Consider the following 18,940-nt stretch of genomic DNA (forward strand, 5'->3'; position numbering starts at 1 on the left):
ATCAGGCTGAGGATAGGAATTATGTTTATCATTATTAATAATATAAAAGTTATTTTTTAAATAAAATTTTATAACAGCCGGGAATGTTACGCAAGTCGTTGCTAAAGTTTTTGTTATTCTTACCGTGCGTATTTTGTAACGTCACGTTACATTGCGTTATTCTTATCGTATGAATAACATACTTTAATCTGAATAGAGCGGAAAATTAAGATATCACTTGTAGACGAAAACGCATTTAGCATAAAGGTCACCGCAATGCCCTGTTATCGTTTCGGAGAAGCGAAGGTTACGTGACGAAGAATGTGAAAAATCTACCTGTGAAACATAAAAATTTACGTATGAAAACAAGCAAAAATTCAATGAATAAATTAATAGAAATAAAATAATTGAATACAAAGCAGTATAAATTTTTCCAGTGTTAATTGAAATCAGTATTGTTAATCTGTACAGAGTATTGCTTAAAGGTCAAAATTAAACGTCAATGTAATTGACGTTTAATTTTGATATTTGTGAGACTCGCCCATTTGTCTGTCGATATTCTCTGTTGAGAGGGCCAGTGGGTGAATGGACGAAAACGCTAAACACAAGTAGTTAGGACGGATGGCCACGTGATGTTTTCCGGAATTTTCTTACGACTCAAATTCCTAAATAGGAGCTAGCTTCGCATAGAAAGTTCTTTTGGGAAGCATCCCCTAACCGCATTCGACTATATTACATTAAAGCATACTCAATGTACGAGTAACATATTGTCTTGTATTTTCTTATATGAAGTACGTATATATTGAATTCATAATTTATTTGATAAGCAATACAACTTTTATATTTAAAAAATTATTTAATAATCTTTGATTGACTACACCTATAACACTATACTTACGGAACTCAAAATCATGTATGAACACAGTTTTGTTGCACCGTGCCACAAAAACTCTATTCATACATGACTTTGAGTTACTTAAGTATACTGTTATAGATGTACTCAATTACCAAATACATCAAATGATAATTTCTTTATAATTAACGATTATGGCATTCTTGGAAATTAGCCCACTCGCTTCGTTTACTCTACCACCATTTACTCTCGAGCACTGGTGGGCAGTACAAACGAACCATATAATCGAAAAAGATGTATTTGCATAAAACAGACAATTTAAATCATAATTTAATACACGTCAATTAAATTTTTACATTAACAACAATAAATATACACTTAACAGATGCATGTAAATGTAAATAGCGATCATTNCCCTTTTTCATCCACCTCTCAAGTTCAGGGTGCCGGTTGGTAAGGGTGTTGACTCGATATAACTGGGCCAGAACGTTCATGAAAAATTACTGAAGAGTTTCTCAAACAGATTCGATTCCGGTTTCTCAGAACGATAGGCTACCGTTTCGACTATCCATCGATCTTTGATGGTAAATTAAAAAGGGTCCTTCCACTGTTTTCAGAGCGAAAAGATGACTACAGAACGAACATTATAAAATAGCATATTATATCATTATAGATTCTTGGTGTTACTATATATATATAAATCAATTTCTGATATTTAACTAAACCATTTTTATTGTCATACATTTTTGTGCGCCAATAAAATTATCGATTATACAAATAAATATATATGTATTGTATTTGTATATTTGTATTTGTATATACAATTAATCGCGAAGGTAAACAACGAGTTCCGGGATGATTCTTACACGTGTTAAACGTCAATGTCAAATCGAGAGATAGAACGCTCGAATATAATCGATGTAGGTTAGGAAAGAAGAAAAGAGGAAGTTTTGACGGTCAAAGAGATAATGCACCAGATCGCTAAAATTTTAAAATGTCATAAGAAAGGAAATAACGGGCTAAATTACGAGCGCAGGTATCTAAGTTTCATCAATATCTCCCGGTTACAGTCGGCGTTTGGTGTCGGATAGACCGTCCTAAACGGTCCTTTCTCGCGACTTCGGACTTCGACGCGTGACTTCACTCGACGAACTTCTTGTAAACATGCATGTAAGCCAATTACCTACTAGTTGATATTTGTAATTTGAATTTCAAAAGTCATTTGATTTGTAAAATTATTTTTAAAAAATTAAAATTTATATAAAAAATTTATTTAACTATATAATGCTAACAATTTTTATTCAGAAATATTAAAATTAAGAGTTATATCTTGTAAATAATAATCGTTTCATTACCACGTTACTTACATAGCATTTGTTTCTTAATAAAATTAAAGGACTGCAGTCAACTATATCTTTTCTGTTTCATTAATAAAAGCTCTCTCTTTTCAATACTTTTCTTTCCAATGTAAAAGTAATAAATGTATTGTAGGTAAAAATATCTCATCGATCTGTGTATGTGGTAAACGTCAAGCGTGGACAGACTACTATGGAGGTCCTGCTTGCAAAAATTGCGTATCGTTTTTTATATACAGTATTAGGATGAGGAAAGATTATGCCTGTGTTAATATGAATGGTTTATGTAATACGGACGTGCAAGCAGATGGATTTAAATGCAACTATTGCCATTTAGAAATATTGTATAAAATTGCTCAATTAAAACCTAAAATGTATGGGAGATACGAAAATCGATGGTATATGAAAGATATGATTCCTTATTTACCTAGAAGAGAAGTAAACGGCATTGATGTTTTAGTAAGTTAGTAAATGTTTATAAAAAAATTTTCATCTACTGTATTTTAATTAAATATTTCTAGTTATGTAATAAAATACAATGTACAAGCACTTTTTCACTGTATTGGATTTAATTGTACACCTAGGAGTTGGGATGTATCTCGGAACTTTTTATCCTCTCCTCAGCTAGTCTATCAGGCTGAGGATAGGTTAAAAATCCATAATCACACCTCTAGCCCATGTTTTATTAGGGTTGTCTCTATTTCTATTACCTAAACTGCGGCTAGTTTTCCTTAAAAAGCCCTCCTGGATTGCATCTCGCGTTGCATTGCTGTGTACAAATAAAACGAACCGAACCAAACCCAAGTTGTACAATAAAATTCAATAAAGAATGGCGAAGTGCCTAGACGTTTAATTAATGTGTTTTGTACAGTACATGACCAGATAAACTGTATTTAAAATATTACATTACAAACGATGTTTAATTGTTTAAATCTTTAATATGAAAAATTGTTTTTTGCAGACAACTTCCTTCAATGATTTTGTATATGAACTGACCATCAAGCTGAATTTCAGAAAATATTATACAAGATGTTTTGTCAGAATACATCCAACAAGAATGTTTAGAGAAGTTTGGGTAAAATTCATTTGTATTTTCGTTTTTTTCTGAATATTCACATTTATATTTACAAATTTTTCGATTTGCACCCAAAAGTCCATGATCTCTAACATGGAAATAATTACTGAATCCTTACATTGTCACGACGTCTTGAAGAGTGATTATCGATTCATTGATCCCTATAAGATGAAACTTTCGGGCTTTCACAATGAACTAATTGAACATCTAGAAAAGACTCGTAGATATATAGAAATTTTTGAAGGTGACTACCCAACTAAAGAACAAATCAATAATTGTGTTTTTGTGGTATGTGTAATTTTCTAATTTAACATATTATATTAAAATAAAATACTTATACATTTTATAATTTTAAGGATTATATTTATTCGTTAAAAATTTCATTATTTAATAATTTGTGTGTTTTAGGGCATCATTCCGTAAATATATGCAAGAAGATTAGTTAAAAACTTCGCAAAATATTGCGCAAATTTAATTAATTAAATAATATATTTTATTTGAAACCAACAAATGCTGCCAAATTTCCAATTCCTGGCAATTTTCCTCACCATTTCTAAGTCTACAAAAGTATACTTTCAAATTTATTTTAGAATATTCTAATGAAAAAAAGTTTAATGACTTTTTTTATATGAAATGTGACTTTGTAACAGTAATATTTTAACATATGTATAATGTGTTTTCAGATTTATGGGACTATGTATCAATACGTATGTATGATCCATGTCTTTGTAAATAAACATCGATTTAACGCAGATATTGGTTTTATTAATGAATATGCCGGAAATTTAATCTTAACCATTGATTTCTGATCTACGACAGATTTAATGTTTGTCTTTTTTATATAAATTTACGGACAATTACTTCCCTTTTTCATCCACCTCTCAAGTTCAGGGTGCCGGTTGGTAAGGGTGTTGACTCGATATAACTGGGCCAGAACGTTCATGAAAAATTACTGAAGAGTTTCTCAAACAGATTCGATTCCGGTTTCTCAGAACGATAGGCTACCGTTTCGACTATCCATCGATCTTTGATGGTAAATTAAAAAGGGTCCTTCCACTGTTTTCAGAGCGAAAAGATGACTACAGAACGAACATTATAAAATAGCATATTATATCATTATAGATTCTTGGTGTTACTATATATATATAAATCAATTTCTGATATTTAACTAAACCATTTTTATTGTCATACATTTTTGTGCGCCAATAAAATTATCGATTATACAAATAAATATATATGTATTGTATTTGTATATTTGTATTTGTATATACAATTAATCGCGAAGGTAAACAACGAGTTCCGGGATGATTCTTACACGTGTTAAACGTCAATGTCAAATCGAGAGATAGAACGCTCGAATATAATCGATGTAGGTTAGGAAAGAAGAAAAGAGGAAGTTTTGACGGTCAAAGAGATAATGCACCAGATCGCTAAAATTTTAAAATGTCATAAGAAAGGAAATAACGGGCTAAATTACGAGCGCAGGTATCTAAGTTTCATCAATATCTCCCGGTTACAGTCGGCGTTTGGTGTCGGATAGACCGTCCTAAACGGTCCTTTCTCGCGACTTCGGACTTCGACGCGTGACTTCACTCGACGAACTTCTTGTAAACATGCATGTAAGCCAATTACCTACTATAATAAACGGATTTTGTAAGGACACTTTTCTTCTCCAGAATCGAGAGATGATCGACGTCGTAGATTATCTGGCGAAAGTCCTCAGTAAGAGGACGATCAAGTTCGTACATAGTGCCGCGCGTTGTCGCGAGGGCACCCACAGGAGTAGCAACCATCTCCTTGCCCAAGCTTGGACTTGAAGATAGGAAACCTCTCGTGTCCGATCAGTATTTGGGTCACTAACCAATCACAACTTACAGGAGTTCGGCCAACTTCAGACACGATATTTTTTAGAAAATACAAGGGATGCGGCGCATCCACCACTTCCAATGACGGCACGCCACTGGTGCACGTCGACCTACCTACTGTACTTTGAGTCAAACGCTCATGCCAGTATGTCATTGATTGTTACAGTAGAGTACCTGTTATGTAACAGGCCGAGGGTTCGACCTTCCTCATTACAAATGGTCATTTGGCAGTTTCCTTCGCCAGGAGGTCGGCGCGTTAGTTACCTGAGATTCCGATGTGACCTCGGACCCAGTCAGGTCGACACGGACTTCAACTTTTCTTCTGTTATTTTCCTTTGCTTAATTAATAGTTGATGCCATGATCAAATTCTGGGTTATTAAAAATATTAATTTAAAGTTGTTGAAATAATTATGAATATAATTAGAGAATTAAAATGTTTAAATTATTACGTTAGGAAAATAAATATATAGATAGACCTATGTATATATTATATACCTATAATTAGGAAAAATGCCGAAGTAGCTGGCAAAAGTGAAAGGATCTAATTTATTCTTTATTTCTATAAAGAATAGATTAGCCCTTTCTACTTTGGTATTAGCCTTGTATATTCGAGTCACTAAAAATGGAAGAATCTCTTTTGAAAAGAGGGTTTATGTGTTCATCCGCCTGATGAAAGATGCCCATTCTTTATCACTAACAACATCACTCCATTACAAAAATATTAGAAACTGAAACAATCAAAATGACAAATTACACCAACAACATTTTTGATTTGTCAGTTACAAATTCTGTCACCAATAACGTCATTACGACATCAAAGTGTATCCAGTGAAACAGAATAATTTTCACGACATACTTTACCAAAATAAATGAAAAATATTTAAAAAATAGAAAGTGCATGTTGGACATTTCTGGGCTACGAGCTCATGCCCAACTACCGGATACAAGTGAAGTTATCGTAAAAAGATGTATATATGTTACTGTGAATGACCGAAATCTGGCGAATGTAAACATTCTCCGGTGAATGTCAGCATTCACACAGTCGTTTTGTGTATGTACGAAATATTTGCTAAATATAGTTATTTCTCACTTACACCGGCAAATGTCGACATTCAGAATGCGCTGATGGTAAATGTTGAATAAAAATATTTTTATTACGTTAAGACAAAAATGCAACTTTTTAATATGTCAAAATAGGAGAAAGCTTAAGTAATAGTACATGTAAATAAACTGTTGAACCTAAAACGAACAGTACATTCTATATCATTAAAGAAAATAATACAATAATAAACTTACACATAAATTATGTGATTAACATTATACAATCTTATTTATTGCAACAACTTAAACTGTTATGGCACTTTGAATTGCACAAGAGTCCCTTGCTTTTACAACTGCATTTATTTGTGGAACACTTCTTTTTGCAATGACAGCGTGTATAGCCTTGCCCTCCACTTTTCGAATTAGCTGCAGCTGCTTCTCTCAGCGATATTTCTTGAGAAGAAATCTCATCTATGGAAAGTAACTTTTCTTTACAAATTACGAACTGATTACGGGTATAAAGCTGCTTGAGGGTACCATTTTTGTTTGCTAATTTATAAAAGTCGGAGTCTTCTATTCCAACAACAACCGCCAACACATTTCGGGCATCTGTACGGCCACGGTCGACATCAGGGACTTGTATTCGTACGGTATCACCAATTTGAGCAGAAGGAAACGGCGAAGAATTTGGCGACAGACTGTCGCCTCTCCGTCGACATCGGCTTCTCGGGTGTCGTTTCGACCTCCACCAAAGCTTATCTGTGCTTGTCGACATACACCGGCGATTGTTCGAATGTATAATAATATAACAAAATATTCGGTCTTTCACCGACGTATTTTGTATGTGTCGACATTCACCGGATAATATCGACATTCTCTAATTTCGGTCTTTCACAGTAACATATACATAAAACAATAAATATTCACCAGATAAATTAAATCATAACATTATACACATCAATAGAATTGTTACATTAACAATAATAAAGACAAACCTGTAAATGCAAATTATTGTAATCACATCCCGTTAATTGCTAAATTACTATTCAGATCATTAAATATTTGAGTAAAAATTAATAAATATTTTTTATATTACTAACATCGTTAATTAGATAATAATTAGATAAATCGAGTGAGAGTTCGTAATGATACGTGAATATTATGCAAATCAGTTAAACATAATATAAGAGTAATAAATATTTTTTATATTACTAACATCGTTAATTATATAATAATTAGATAAATCGAGTGAGAGTTCGTAATGATACGTGAATATTATGCAGATCAGTTAAACATAATATAAGAGTAAAAATTCAAGTTTCAATTTACATCTCTTGCTCATCGAATTTGATTGGATTTCAATCTTTTAAATAATCTACGATCATGGCAACTATCGAACAAATAGAAAATTTTAGATATATTAGAGGTAACGTCTATAATTTATTTTGATTTTCATTCATTTTAATATTAATTTACATTCATACAGTAGAGTAGAGAGTATGATATTAATGAGGGGTTACTATCTGTTTTAGTTTTAAATATACATTAATACTATAAAAGCTTTTGAAAAATTGCTTATTGTAAAGAAACTAAAAGTAATGAATGTCTTGCAGGTAGAAATATCGTGTCAGTCTGTGTATGTGAAAAACGTCAAGCGTGGACAGACTATTATGGAGGTCCTGCCTGCAAAAATTGCATAGAGTTTTTTATAAGCAGTATTAGAGAGAGACAAGATTACGTTTGTGATAATATGAATGGTTTATGTAATACGGACGTGGATCCACATGGATTTGGATGTAGATATTGTCATTTAGAAATGTTGTATAAAAGGGCTGAATTAAAACCTAAAATGTATGGAAGGTACGAAGATCGATGGTATACGAAAGATGTGATTCCTCATTTACGTAGAACAGTAGTAAGCGCGAGTGATCTTACGGTAAGTTGTGAAAATTAATTTGAAGACACAGTCTGTCTAAACTGGAACCGCCGTTTATTTACTTTTAGTGTTCTAGAATACAAAGGTTTGACGACCTGACCTTTGTTTTCAGGCTTCTTTTTGATCTTGTACATGTTTTTATTCTGGTATACTAAACGGCGGTTCCCAGTTTAGAAAGGCTGTCTTCAAATTAATTTTTATAAAATAGTAGAATTTTATCGGAGGAGAATTACATTAAGTTATTTACTGTTATAAAAAAAAGTCTGTCAACTCTTAATATTTAAAATATAGTACATAAGTATTAAAATAGAATGCACTTGTATGGAATCTTATTGTACAGCAAGAAGTTGGAGTGAATCTCGAGACTTTTCATACTCTCTTCAGCCAGGCTAGCAAACTGAGAAAGTTAAAGATCCATAAACACCCCTCGTCCATGTTTTATTCTGGGTTTTATTTACATTTGTAACACCTAAATTGGTAGTTTTTCATAGAAAGCTATTCTGAGAAGCATCCACCTCATGTTTGTTTGCTGTGTACAAATACGTTGTACAATAACATGCAATAAAGAAATGGCGACATGTAGTTTGTATGTGATCATATATACTGTATTTAAAATATTGCATTACAATCGAGGTTTATTTGTTGAAATCTTTTATATAAAAATTTTTTTTGCAGTTGAATGATATTAATTATGAAGCGAAAATAATGCGTGATTTCGCATCATATTATTCAAGAGGGTTGCAAGGAATAGAACTAACAAGATTTGAAGAAATTAGGGTAAATTTCATTGTATTTCTGTTCTTCCTAAATATTCAGGTTTATAATTATAAATTATTTAAATTGCATGGAAAAGTTAATGTTCTTCAGAGTTACAGTGATGGAAATGATTCTTAAATCCTTACATTGTCACGACGTCTTGAAGAGTGATTATAGGTTCATTGATCCCTATAAAATGAAAGGTTTACGCTTTCAAAATTATCTAATTGAAGTACTAGAAACTACTCGTAGATTTTTAGAAATTGTTGAAGTTTACTATCCAACTCGGGAACAAATCGATAATTATGTTTTTATGGTATGTGTGATATTGTATTTTAACATACTTATACAGTAGACCCACCTATAACACTGTTGATAATTCCGTGTTATATGATTTCCATAAAGTACGAGTCACTTATATTTTACAAATACCAGAGCCGTTCACAACCAGGCACACGTACTTGTAAAATCTAATGACTCGTACAAAATGGAATTCATATAACACGGAATTATCAACAGTGTTATGGGGGTCTACTGTATATTTTATAATATTAATCCTTGCATGAAAATAAATATGCTATGTATATTCGTTAAAAAATTTCATTTAATAATTATCTATTATAGGGCATTCTTCCGTAAATGTATGCATGAAGATTACGGAATATTTGGGGAAATTTTTAACTATTTTGATTAAATAAATTTTATTTGAAACGAACAAATGCTGCGAAATTTGCAATTCCTATGACTTGAAAAATATTCTAAAATAAATTCCAAAGTATATTTTAATGAAATAAAGTTTAATGACTTTTTTTATGTGAAATATGGCTTTGTAACAGTAATATTTTAACATATGTATAATGTGTTTGCAGATTTATGGGACTATGTATCAATACGTATGTATGATCCATGTCTTTTTAAATAAACCTCGATTTAACGCAGATATTAATGATTATTAGATGTTATATGATGAGATATTAATATTAATTTATTAATGAATATGCCGGAAATTTAATCTGAACCATTATTTTCTTATCTACGACAGATTTAATTCTGGGCCAGAACGTGATTGAAAAATTACTGAAGAGTTTGTCAAACAGATTCGATTCCGGTTTCTCAGAACGATAGGCTACCGTTTTCACCATCCATCGATCTTCGATGGTAAATTAAAAAGGGTCCTTCCACTGCCCTCAGAGCGAAAACATGACTACAGACCGAAAATTATAAAATATATGTATATATATTTTAATATCAAGAATCTATAATCAATTTCTGATTTTTATGGTCATACATTTTTGTGCTCCAATAAAATTATCGATTATACAAATAAATATGTATGTACTGTATTTGTATATTGTGAGGATTCAGACCAGTTCCGAAATCGTGTTAATTATGAAATTTTCTATGTTTAAAATATAACAAAAGGTTACGTGAGAGAGAGAAAAAATGAACTTATTAATACAACTAATCGCGCATGTAAACAACGGGCCTAGGGATGACTATTTCACGTCCTAGGGATGACTATTTCAAATCGAGAGATGGAACGCTCGTATATGATCGATGTAGGTTAGGAAAGAAGAAAAGGGGAAGTATTGACGGTCAAAGAGATATCGCACAAGATCGTTAAAATTCTAAAATGTCAAAAGGACGGAAATAACGGGCTAAATTACGAGCGCAAGTATCTAAGTTTCATCAACATCTCCCGGTTAGAGTCGACGGTTGGTGTCGGATAGACCGTCCTAAACGGACCTTCTTTGCGATCGTAACCTCTCTCGGGTTACAGGAAAGAGACCAATCGGCAAGCACGACAAAAGAACTAAGATCAATCATAATGTGGAAATTGAGGAGAAAGACTATAAAATTCCCGATTTTCAAGCGCAGTTCTACGCCAGTCTTAATGCGCGACTAATCTGTGTTTTTTCTGTTACAGATTATCCTGTCCCTTAAGGACTTCGACGATCGCGCAACTTAATAGCCACTCTACTATAACTATATTTGCCCCAAGGCCATCGATGAACAACTTTGCATAACTTTCAGCAACGAATTCACTAGCTCCAACCCTTCTAAAAAGGGCCAGACTCTCTATCAACTACGGACTTCGACGCGTGACTTTACACGACGAACTTCTTGTAAACATGCATGTAAGCCAATTACATACTATAATAAACGGATTATGTAAGGACACCTTTCTTCTCCAGAATCGAGAGATGATCGACGTCGTCGACTATCTGGCGAAAGTCCTCAGTACGAGGACGATCAAGATCGTACATAGTGCCGCGCGTTGCCGCGAGGACATCCACAAGAGCAGCAACCATCTCCTTGTCCAAGCTTCGACTTGAAGTGAGGAAACCTCTCATCTGCGATCAGTATTTGGGTCACTAACCAATCACAATTTACAGGAGCTCGGCCAACATCAGACACGAAGGTGTAGGTCGACCTACCTACTGTACTTTTAGTCAAGCTCTCATGCCTGTATGCCATTGATTGTTGCAGTTGAGCATGTGTTATGTGTGAGATCCGACCCGTGTGCAAACCAATTTTTTTATTTGCTCCTAATATTTTGACATATTGTAAACAAATTTATCACCTTACGTGAAAAACCATCGTCAGAAAAAAATAATCAAATATTTCACTTATATCAAAATATCAAATATTTAACTTATAACTCTTCTCTTTAACGTAAACATTCGACCATCTAACTTCGGCAGTCTTCTGCTTCAAGAGTTAAAGTTTAAAGTCCAAATTCGTCATTTTGTTTTGGTCCCGTGAACAACTTTAACCTCCACACCTGCTAAAACAATTGATCACATGAAAAATTTTCCCACCATGAAATTATAAAAGCCGCTTGTCCTTCCTCCTCAAGGGGAGACACTCGACGTTCGTTAGAGGAGACACAGCGACGAAGTCGAATATTATATAGGTAAATGTCTCTTCAATCCGAACAAAATTTCGGTAGACTTTCTCACAGCTCTACAGGTTAAAAAGGTTCAACATACAATAAAATTTTCTTTTACACGACAATGTATAATCTTAGAAATATGATATTTCTATATAAATTTGAAAACATTGTAAATTGATAGTACAAGTACTGTAAAAAAGATGAAGAAACATGTGGGAAATCTTAAGCACTGAAGATGGGCAGGAAAATTAAACTTTCCCGAAATGCATCTGTGAAAAACAATAAAGGAGAATTTTAACCTGTAGAGCTGTGAGAAAGTCTACCGAAATTTTGTTCGGATTGAAGAGACATTTACCTATATAATACGTAATACAGCTACTATTAGAAAATTCAAGTCGAATATTGTTCTGTTACAACGCCGGACTTTACTACGCCAACAGTAGAACCTGGTGCCACACCTCAGAACCAATTTACCGAAATTACAGAAGAATATTTCACTGAGATTTTCCAAGAGGTATGAAAGCATTATTGTAAACTCTCTCTCTCGACCCTCCGCGCATTAGACAGGTAGAGAATTAGAAACCGTGTAACTTTTTATTTCTTTAGTTGACTTAAATAAACTTTTGTTTTGTTACAAATAATGTCTTTTCTCGACTGTGCCAACGTCTTATCATCAACCGTCTCTGACTCTTCTCCACCCGCGTAACGCGTAGCAGAACGTAAATGCCATTCTTGACAAGAGAATGATCCAAGACCTGTGGCCGGTAAGGACAGGAATTTCCAACCTCCTCGGCGGCTCACATATATAGCAAGCCGAAGGTCCGATCTTCCTTGATACAAATGAGCCCATGGCAGCTTCCTTTGCAAGGAGGTCGGCGCGTTAGTTACCTGGTATTCCGATGTAACCTCGGACCCACTCAGGTCGACGCGGCGTGCATGCCTCGCCCGAAGTACCCTATCTCTGATCTCTTGTATTAAATGGTTTCGGTGGTAACTTTCACTAAAAATGGAAAACACTCTATTGAAAAGAGGGCTTATGTGTTCATCCGCCTGGTAAAAGATGCCCATTCTTTATCACTAACAACATCACTTCATTACAAAAATATTTAAAACTGAAACAATCAAAATGACAAACTACAACAGCAACATTTTTTATTGGTTAGTTACAAATTATGTCACCAATTACGTCATTACGACATCAAAGTGTATCAAGTGATACAGAATAATTTTCACGACATACTTTACCAAAATAAATAAACATATATATCTAAAGAATTATGGGTGCAGTGGGTCGCGGGTTGGACATCTCTGGGCTAGAAGCTCATGCCCAACTACCGGATACAAGACAAGTTATCGTAGAAAGATGTATTTACATAAAACAATAAATATTCACCAGATAAACTAAATCATAATATTATACACATCAATAGAATTGTTACATTAACAATAATAAAGATAAACGTGTAAATGTAAATTGCAATTATTGTAATCACATCCCGTTAATTGCTAAATTACTATTAAGATCATTAAACATTTGAGTAAAAATTAATAAATATTTTTATATATTACTAACATCGTTAATTAGATAAATCGAGTGAAAGTTTGTAATAACACGTAAGTATTATGCAAATCAGTTAAAACATAATATAAGAGTACAAATATACCCATAGAAAATTCAAGTTTTAATTTACATTTCTTGCTCATCGAATTTGATTGGATTTTAATCTTTTAAATAATCTACAATCATGGCAACTATAGGACAAATAGAAAATTTTAGATATATTAGAGGTAACATAATGTTTTGCATGTTTATTTTGATTTTCATTAATTTTAATATTAATCTATTATAGTTCTTCCGTGGTTACGAGTTACATTCATAAAGTAAAATACTGTATTAATAGCAATGAGTTGATTTGTAATTTGAGTTTTAATAGTCATTTGATTTGTAAAATTTATTATCCAGGCTTAATTATCTTAATTTTTTACGTATTTAACGTTAAAATGATTATATGCCATTTACGACAGCTTAATTTACCGTACATTCTTTTGAGTTAGATTTGTTAAATTGTTGTAATGCAGAGAAATCGCAAGTCTGTAGCGAAATTAAATGTTTGAGGGAAAAAAAATTGTTATTTGGTGTTAAATTTCGTGAATTTTTTTGTGATTTTTTTCGTTTGTTTTGAGGTTAAAGCTTAACAATGAAAAAATGTTGAATTAGGTTAAAACAAATTGAAATATTTTGAGTGATTTCGGACGAAGGATTAGATTGGATTGATAGATGGAGGATACGTGCAATTTGTCGTAACACAAGGGCAATCTGCCTAAGCGAATAGCTCTCCGACAGATTTCTATAGGAAACTGGCTTCTGGTTAGGTTTTGAACACAAAGGAAACTCTGGAAACCCCATGTGGCCAGCGTGTTCATAAAATCCTAACTTGCGACAAAGTTCTACAGTGCTTCTATCCAGTAGTTTTCTGTGGTTTTATTCACTCGGCTACTAGTGGGATATAAATTTTTGATTAAAGACATACGAGATAATATCTTAATTGTAATTTTATAATTAAAAAAGATTATTTATTTGGCTATACAGTATAATGCTAACAATTTTTATTCACTAATATTAAGAGTTATATCATCTTGTAAATAATAATTGTTTCATTACCGCGTTTCTTACACAGCATTTGTTTCATAATAAAAGCATTTTTTGAATGCCTGCAGTAAACTATATCTTTTCAGTTTTATATAGATTAATGAAAACTTTTTTTCAATACTTTTTTCAAAGTAAAAGTAATAAATGTATTGTAGGTAAAAATATCTCATCCATCTGTGTATGTGGTAAACGTCAAGCGTGGACAGACTACTATGGAGGTCCTGCTTGCAAAAATTGCATAGAGTTCTTTATATACAGTATTAGAATGAGGAAAGATTATGTCTGTGTTAATATGAATGGTTTATGTAAAACGGACGTGCAAGCAGATGGATTTAAATGCGACTATTGCCATTTACAAATATTGTATAAAATTGCTCAATTAAAACCTAAAATGTATGGAAGATACGAAGATCGATGGTATATGAAAGATATGATTCCTTATTTACCTAGAAGAGAAGTAAACGGCATTGATGTTTTAGTAAGTTAGTAAATGTTTATAAAAAAATTTTCATCTACTGTATTTTAATTAAATATTTCTAGTTATGTAATAAAATACAATGTACAAGCACTTTTTCACTGTATTGGATTTAATTGTACACCTAGGAGTTGGGATGCATCTGGGAACTTTTTATCCTCTCGTCAGCTAGGCTATCAGGCAGACGATAGGACAAAATCCATAAATACACCTCTAGTCCATGTTTTATTCGTGTTTTCTCTATGTTTCTATTACCTAAATAGCGGCTAGTTTTCCATAAAAAACTGTCCTGAATGGCACTCCCTCATGTTGCGTTGTGTTGCTATGTACAAAGAAAACGAACCGAACGAAACCCAAGTTGTACAATAAAATTCATTAAAGAATGGCGAAGTGCCTAGACGTTTAATGTGTTTTATATATGACCATATACACTGTATTTAAAATATTACATTACAAACGAGGTTTAATTGTTGAAATCTTTAATATGAAAAATTGTTTTTTGCAGAGAATTTGTTTAGAAGATGAAGAAAATGAATTGAACATCATGAGTGATTTCAACATATATTACTCAAGATGTTGTGTCGTATTACATCGAACAAGATGTACTGAAGATATTGGGGTAAAATTCATTGTGTTTTTTGTTTTTCCTGAATATTCACATTTATATTTACAAATTCTTCGATTTTCACTTAAAAGTCAATAGCCGCTAGAAATTTAATCATGGATATAATTACTGAATCCTTACATTGTCACGACGTCTTGAAGAGTTATTATCGGTTCATTGATCCCTATAAAATGAAAAGTTTAGGCTTTCACAATAAACTAATTCCACATCTAGAAATGACTCGTAGATTTTTAGAAATTGTTGAAGATGACTACCCAACTCGAGAACAAATCTACAATTATGTTTTTCTGGTATGTGTAATTTTCTATTTTCACATATTACATATAAAATGTATAAGTATTTTATTTAAATTTTAAGGATTATGTTTATTCGTTGAAAAATTTCATTATTTAATAATTGTGTATTTTAGGGCATTCCTCCGTAATATATGCATGAAGATAGCTATGAGCTTCGCCAAATTTTTCATAAATAATATATTTTATTTGAAACCAACAAATGCTGCGAAATTTGCAATTCCTGGCAAGTTTCCTCGCCATTTCTAAGTCTACAAAAATATATTTTGAAATTTATTTTAGAATATTTTTTAAATGAATAAAGTTTTATGACTTTTATATGTGAAATGTGACTTTATACTTATGTATAATATATAAATTATTACTTTATAAATAAAATATTACTGTTACAATGTGTTTGCAATGTATCAATATGTATGTATGATCCATGTCTTTTTAAATAAACATCGATTTAACGCGGATATTGGTTTTATTACTGAATATGCCGGAAATTTAATCTACACCATTGATTCCTGATCTACTACAGATTTAATTTTTGTCTTTTTTTTTAAAATAAATTTACGGGAAATTACGGTCCTTTTTCATCCACATCTCATGTTCGGGCTGCCGGATGGTGAGGTTCTTGACTCGATATAACTGGGCCAGAACGTTCACAAAAAATTACTGAAGAGTTTCTCAAACAGATTCGATTCCGGTTTCTCAGAACGATAGGCTACCGTTTCGACCATCCATCGAGCTTCGATGGTAAATTAAAAAGGGTCCTTCCACTGTTTTCAGAGCAAAAAAGATGACTAAAGAACGAACATTATAAAATATATATACATATATTAGCATATATATACGCTAATATCAAGAATCTATAATCAATTTCTGATTTTTATGGTCATACATTTTTGTGCGCCAATAAAATTATCGATTATACAAATAAATATGTATGTACTGTATTGTATATTGTGAGGATTCAGACCAGGTCCGAAATCGTGTTAACTGCAGAGAAAATTCAGTTATTAATACAATTAATCGCAAATGTAAACAACGGGCCCCGGGAGGACTCTTACACGGGTTAAATATCAATGTCAAATCGAGAGATAACTCTCGGATATAATCGATGTAGGTTAAGAAATGAAGAAAAGGGGAAGTTTTGACGGTCAAAGAGATATCGCACCAGATCGTTAAAATTCTAAAATGTCATAAGAAAGAAAACAACGGACTAAATTACGAGCGCAGGTATCTAAGTTTCATCAACATCTCCCGGTTAGAATCGACGGTTGGTGTCGAATAGACCGTCCTAAACGGACCTTCCTTGCGACCGTAACCTCTCTCGGTTTTTACCTGGAAACACGGCAAGGGAACTAAGATCAATCATAATGTGGAAATTGAGCAGAAAGACTAAAATCCTCGATTTTCAAGCGCAGTTCTACGCCAGTTTCAATGCGCGACTAATCTGTTTCTTCTGTTACAGATTATCCTGTTCCTTAAGGACTTTCGACAAGTGCTCAACTTGACAGCCATTCCACTATCACTATCTCTGCCCCCAGGCCATCGATGAACAACTTTGCATAACCTTCAGCAACGAATTCACTAGCTCCAACCCTTCTAAAAAGGAATTCCACAAGTGACTTCACACGACGAATTTCTTGTAAACATGCATATAAGCCATACCTACTACAATAAACGGATTTTGTTAGGACATTTTTCTTCTCCAGAATCGATATATAATCGACGTCGTCGACCAACTGGCAAAAGTCCTCAGTAAGAGGACGATCAAGTAGGTACGTAGTGCCGCGCTTTGCCGCGCGGACTCCCACAGGAGCAGTAACCATCTCCTTGTCCAAGCTTGGACTTGAAGTGAGGAAACCTCTCGTGTCCGATCAGTATTTGGGTGGTAACCCGCCAACTTGGGTTGGTCTTGGTCTGTGCTGTAAATACTTTCTAGGGGGCACTGGCAACTACCCGCCAATCTCTGTGTGTTAACCCTATAATGTGTTTTGTGCCGCTTCCACTGTAAATAGGCACTGTCTGTCTCTGCGTGTATATTGTCACTTTCAATCTTTGTACCATTATTGGATCATTTTGTAGTCACCGTTTTTTGCTTCCTGTATGTGTTTCATGTTAAATCAACGGACCCGAGTAGGCGCTCATGGATCCCACTTCATCCTTCACCACCTCTCCTTCCCCCACCTCTCCACCTTCACTCACCACTCCTTCCTCTCTCTTTCCTCCCCTTTCACAGGCTATGCTCACTGCTCGGCCATGTCTTTCTCTCTTTAGTCTTTAGTATTTGGGTCACTAACCAATCACAACTTACAGGAGCTCGGCCAATTTCAGACACGAAGGTGTAGGTCAGTGGCGTGCGTGACATTTGATGATAGTGAAGCTGTGTTTCTGTAAGAAGCTGACTTCCAGGGGCAATCAGTCAGCGATGGTTTAAGGTCCATTCGTATTTGTTTGTTCGATAAGCCAGTAAAAACCGTAGACTTCTCTAAATGTATTTTTCATTAATAGATTATCTAACGCACTTAATAAATAAGCAAGTTCAATATAATTAACTCTGTTATATTACATTTACTAGATTCTCTACGCCCTCTAAATGCCAATTCTTGTTTCGATAACATCTACTAATTTAAATATAATAGATCTATTAGCCGTAACTATCTTGTTATAATTTTCAATATTTATTTTATATTGTTTACTATTGTTAAATTCTATTCTATTTTGATTTCCAAATTGCTTCAATTTTACGAACGAATCGATGCGATATTTACGATTTTCGTGTCTTTACTCAAATTATTTAAATCGTCAAAGCCATTCTTATTCCGCACACACTAATTTCATTTGAAAGTAATAGGCAAAATCCATTATTTTGACGTATTTATATTTAATGTCAAATGCCTCTTTTGTCACATCACTAGGGTGCGACAAAATTGTTGTAAATTTTAAACGTTTCTCACCATAGCTGTAAAAATCGAAATTTGTTAAACTTAACAGTCATTTGTTTTCTAACTAATCCGTTTTAGGACCAGGTGTCCACGGAAATTTCCAAAATTTACGTCTTTTCGGTCACTCTCATTGAACTGGAAAAATTGCTGTCTTTATTACATTAATAATACGAAGAAATCAGTTTACACTGTACTCGGTTA

General features: G+C 33.2%; 2 protein-coding genes across 4 annotated transcripts; both read left to right on the forward strand.

Moving 5' to 3' along the window:
* Positions 1 to 7,457: 7,457 nt before the first annotated feature.
* On the forward strand, positions 7,458 to 10,238 carry LOC111613480. 3 transcript variants are annotated; one of them, XM_023354833.1, is made up of 5 exons: positions 7,458 to 7,595; positions 7,783 to 8,105; positions 8,781 to 8,882; positions 8,959 to 9,177; positions 9,904 to 10,238. In XM_023354833.1, exons 1-5 carry the CDS (start codon positions 7,553 to 7,555, stop codon positions 9,907 to 9,909), a joined length of 693 nt encoding a protein of 230 aa, XP_023210601.1. In that variant the 5' UTR covers positions 7,458 to 7,552; the 3' UTR covers positions 9,910 to 10,238. The 3 variants fall into 3 exon arrangements, with proteins under 3 accessions (XP_023210601.1, XP_023210600.1, XP_023210602.1); XM_023354832.1 differs by lacking the exon at positions 9,904 to 10,238 and adding an exon at positions 9,486 to 9,584; XM_023354834.1 differs by lacking the exon at positions 8,959 to 9,177.
* A 3,205-nt stretch (positions 10,239 to 13,443) lies between these two features.
* Positions 13,444 to 16,127, forward strand: LOC111613481. The gene is made up of 5 exons (XM_023354836.1): positions 13,444 to 13,545; positions 14,563 to 14,885; positions 15,388 to 15,501; positions 15,579 to 15,797; positions 15,917 to 16,127. The coding sequence occupies exons 1-5, from the start codon at positions 13,503 to 13,505 to the stop codon at positions 15,929 to 15,931; spliced, it is 714 nt and encodes a 237-aa protein (XP_023210604.1). The 5' UTR covers positions 13,444 to 13,502; the 3' UTR covers positions 15,932 to 16,127.
* The last annotated feature ends 2,813 nt before the right edge of the window (positions 16,128 to 18,940 follow it).

The sequence above is a fragment of the Centruroides sculpturatus genome, unplaced genomic scaffold (assembly GCF_000671375.1).
Source record: "Centruroides sculpturatus isolate CEXI.00-Female unplaced genomic scaffold, Cexi_2.0 scaffold1764, whole genome shotgun sequence".
Taxonomy (NCBI): domain Eukaryota; kingdom Metazoa; phylum Arthropoda; class Arachnida; order Scorpiones; family Buthidae; genus Centruroides; species Centruroides sculpturatus.